Source organism: Penaeus chinensis, chromosome 10 (assembly GCF_019202785.1).
Source record: "Penaeus chinensis breed Huanghai No. 1 chromosome 10, ASM1920278v2, whole genome shotgun sequence".
In the NCBI taxonomy this organism is placed as follows: domain Eukaryota; kingdom Metazoa; phylum Arthropoda; class Malacostraca; order Decapoda; family Penaeidae; genus Penaeus; species Penaeus chinensis.
The window spans coordinates 9,950,490-9,952,989 of NC_061828.1; the positions used below are offsets into that span (position 1 = coordinate 9,950,490).

The 2,500-nt window shown below is 48.8% G+C and overlaps 1 protein-coding gene across 1 annotated transcript in view; it reads left to right on the forward strand.

Moving 5' to 3' along the window:
- Window positions 1–2,500, forward strand: part of LOC125029766 (mucin-5AC-like) — a 56,670-nt gene that overhangs the window by 52,983 nt on the left and 1,187 nt on the right. The window contains exons 3-7 of the mRNA XM_047619899.1: window positions 1–18; window positions 777–933; window positions 1,282–1,395; window positions 1,521–1,667; window positions 1,906–2,500. The exon at window positions 1–18 is cut by the window's left edge and continues 155 nt beyond it; the exon at window positions 1,906–2,500 is cut by the window's right edge and continues 1,187 nt beyond it. Of these exons, the coding sequence (XP_047475855.1) occupies window positions 1–18; window positions 777–933; window positions 1,282–1,395; window positions 1,521–1,667; window positions 1,906–2,500 (1,031 nt within the window). The remainder of the gene's footprint in view (window positions 19–776; window positions 934–1,281; window positions 1,396–1,520; window positions 1,668–1,905) is intronic.

Genomic DNA, 2,500 nt, shown 5'->3' on the forward strand with positions numbered 1-2,500 from the left:
GGAAGTCACCGTCAGGAGGTAAGCTCAGGTCTCGAGCCTCCGTAGACGTGGCTCCTCGTGGTTCTTCGCTGACGTCACAATTCTTGTTTCCTGTGGCTGACCTTTCGAAAAATCCGCTTGTATTTGTTAACGCAGGAGTTATACCTGTTTTTCTATCTGTCTGTCACTCTCTCTCTCTCTCTCTCTCTCTCTCTCTCTCTCTCTCTCTCTCTCTCTCTCTCTCTCTCTCTCTCTCTCTCTCTCTCTCTCTCTCTCTCTTCTTTCTATCTCTCTCTCTCTCTCTCTCTCTCTCTCTCTCTCTCTCTCTCTCTCTCTCTCTCTCTCTCTCTCTCTCTCTCTCTCTCTCTCTCTCTCTCTCTCTCTATCCGTCTCTCTATATCCGTCTCTCTATATCTCTATGTATCTGTCTATCTGTCTGTCTCTATCTCAAGTTTGTATGTGACATGAGAGTCCACGCAGGGTCGTATTAGGCATCATCTAAGATACCTCATCTTTTTAGAATGTAAAATTTTGTCTCAATAAACTTGTCAAAGTCAGTCTCTCCTTCTTGCCCTCTTTTCTTATCTTCTCTAAAATAACCTTATATTTTTTCACGTACGAGGAGAAATACCTGTTGTTCATTCTGTTGCTCAACATTACGATTCTGGTCATTGACACACTGGCTTTCCTTAGAATTCTCCCGTTTTACGATGTTCGCAAATGACACCCCCGCTTTTATTGCGAACAAGGGGATATTTACACGTGCCTGTTACTCACAAAGGTCTCCTCTCCTACAGGTGGTCCGGCGCTCCTGTGAGGTCCCTGCTGGTGTTGGAAGAGAACGCCCGCCCCGCACAGCTCGCCCTCTGTAGGCCGCCCGGGGATTCGAGGTTCGCCCTCCAGATGCGTCGAGGGGGAGTCATCAAGGTGCACGACACCGTCCTCATGCCAGGGGTGAGTTGTTGCAGGATTTGCGGTTTTTTTTTTTTTTTTTTGTCTATTTTTGAAAATTGTTTTGTGGCTTTTGGTATTATTTTTGTTGCTGTGGTATTATTATTATTATTATTACTGTCATCATCATCATCATTACCATTATTATTTTATTTTATTGTTTTGTTATCCTTATAACTATTATTATCATCATCGTAATTGTAACTATTATATAGTAACTGATTAACATTAGTATTACTTCACGATAGTTTTCTATAAGAAAACTAATTACTTGCGACTGATTTTTTCTGGTAAACTTAATCGCATATCTTTGTAACAAGACTTTATGACTAATTCCTCTTCCGCTTTCAGTCCCAGTACAAGTCCCTCCTGGTATCGGACCGAACCACGGCCGAGGAGGTGGTGCAGCTTCTGCTCAATTGCTACAACAGACGGGAGAACAAGTACTTCTACGCTCTGCATGAGGTAACTATTCCCTTTTTAATTGTTTAGTTCATTGTTTGCATTGGTTTTAATGCCTTGACTATTCCACGTGCTTCGAATTTATGAATGATTGCGATGGAAAACGTAACATGTAAATGAATTTCCAGGTGCGTCGCAGCCCCGAATACAGCGACAGGATCCTGTTGCCCGACGAGCGCCCCCTGGAAGCCAAGAGCCTGTGGCCGCGGGACCGCCAGGCCGAGTACGTCTTCGTCCTTCGGAGGAACATGGCCCAGGCGCTCTCTCTCAGACGGGTAAGAAGAGTTTTCGGTTCGTCCCGGCGCGCGGCTCTTATGCAGTAGCGATGTATTCATATTGGTCACATACTTGCGAGTTTGCCGTAAGCTCATTTTCTGAGGGTGTTGAAATTACCAGCGGTAGATTTGATACACGTGTATTGACGTTAGTGTATATGTATATATCTATCTTTTGTCTCTCTTTAGTTATTTATCTGTTTTTTAAATACTTATCAAGTGCTCTCCTTGTTTTCAGCTCTCTTTGAGGACCAGTGACCCCAAGAGGCCTCCTCCCCCCTCCGAGGCTCCCGCCAGCGAGAGGCCCGCGGCATGCAACAGCGCGCCCCCTCCTGCTGTCGTCCCGCCGTCCGGCCTCAGGTCATCCCAGCCGCCGTCCCAGGTTGCGAAGGAGACGCCGGACGCGCCCTTCATAATCGAGGATGCTGTCATAGACTGCACGGATGTCACTCCTAAGATGACCACCTTCAGCAGGATGTCTCCCTCGACGTCTAACCGCATCGTCTCTCCATCCTCGTCCTCCTCCTCCTCCTCCTCCTCCTCTTCCCCCGCCACTAACGGCGCTCCCTTCCCTTCTGCTTCGTCCAACGCCTTAAAGTCCACGGAGGTCATGTCGAGGAAACCCCCCGTGGCCGTGTCTAACCACGCCCCTCATCCACCTGCAGGCCATGCCTTCTCATCCGCAACCACCCACACCGTCACCATCCACGCCCCGCCGAAACATCCTGCCCACCCCAGCCAGGCCGGAGTCTCCCATCCCTTCCAGCCCGCACAACCCTCTCCACCAACCACCACATTCCCCCAACAGCCCGCCTCGGCCCCTCCGCCCTCCG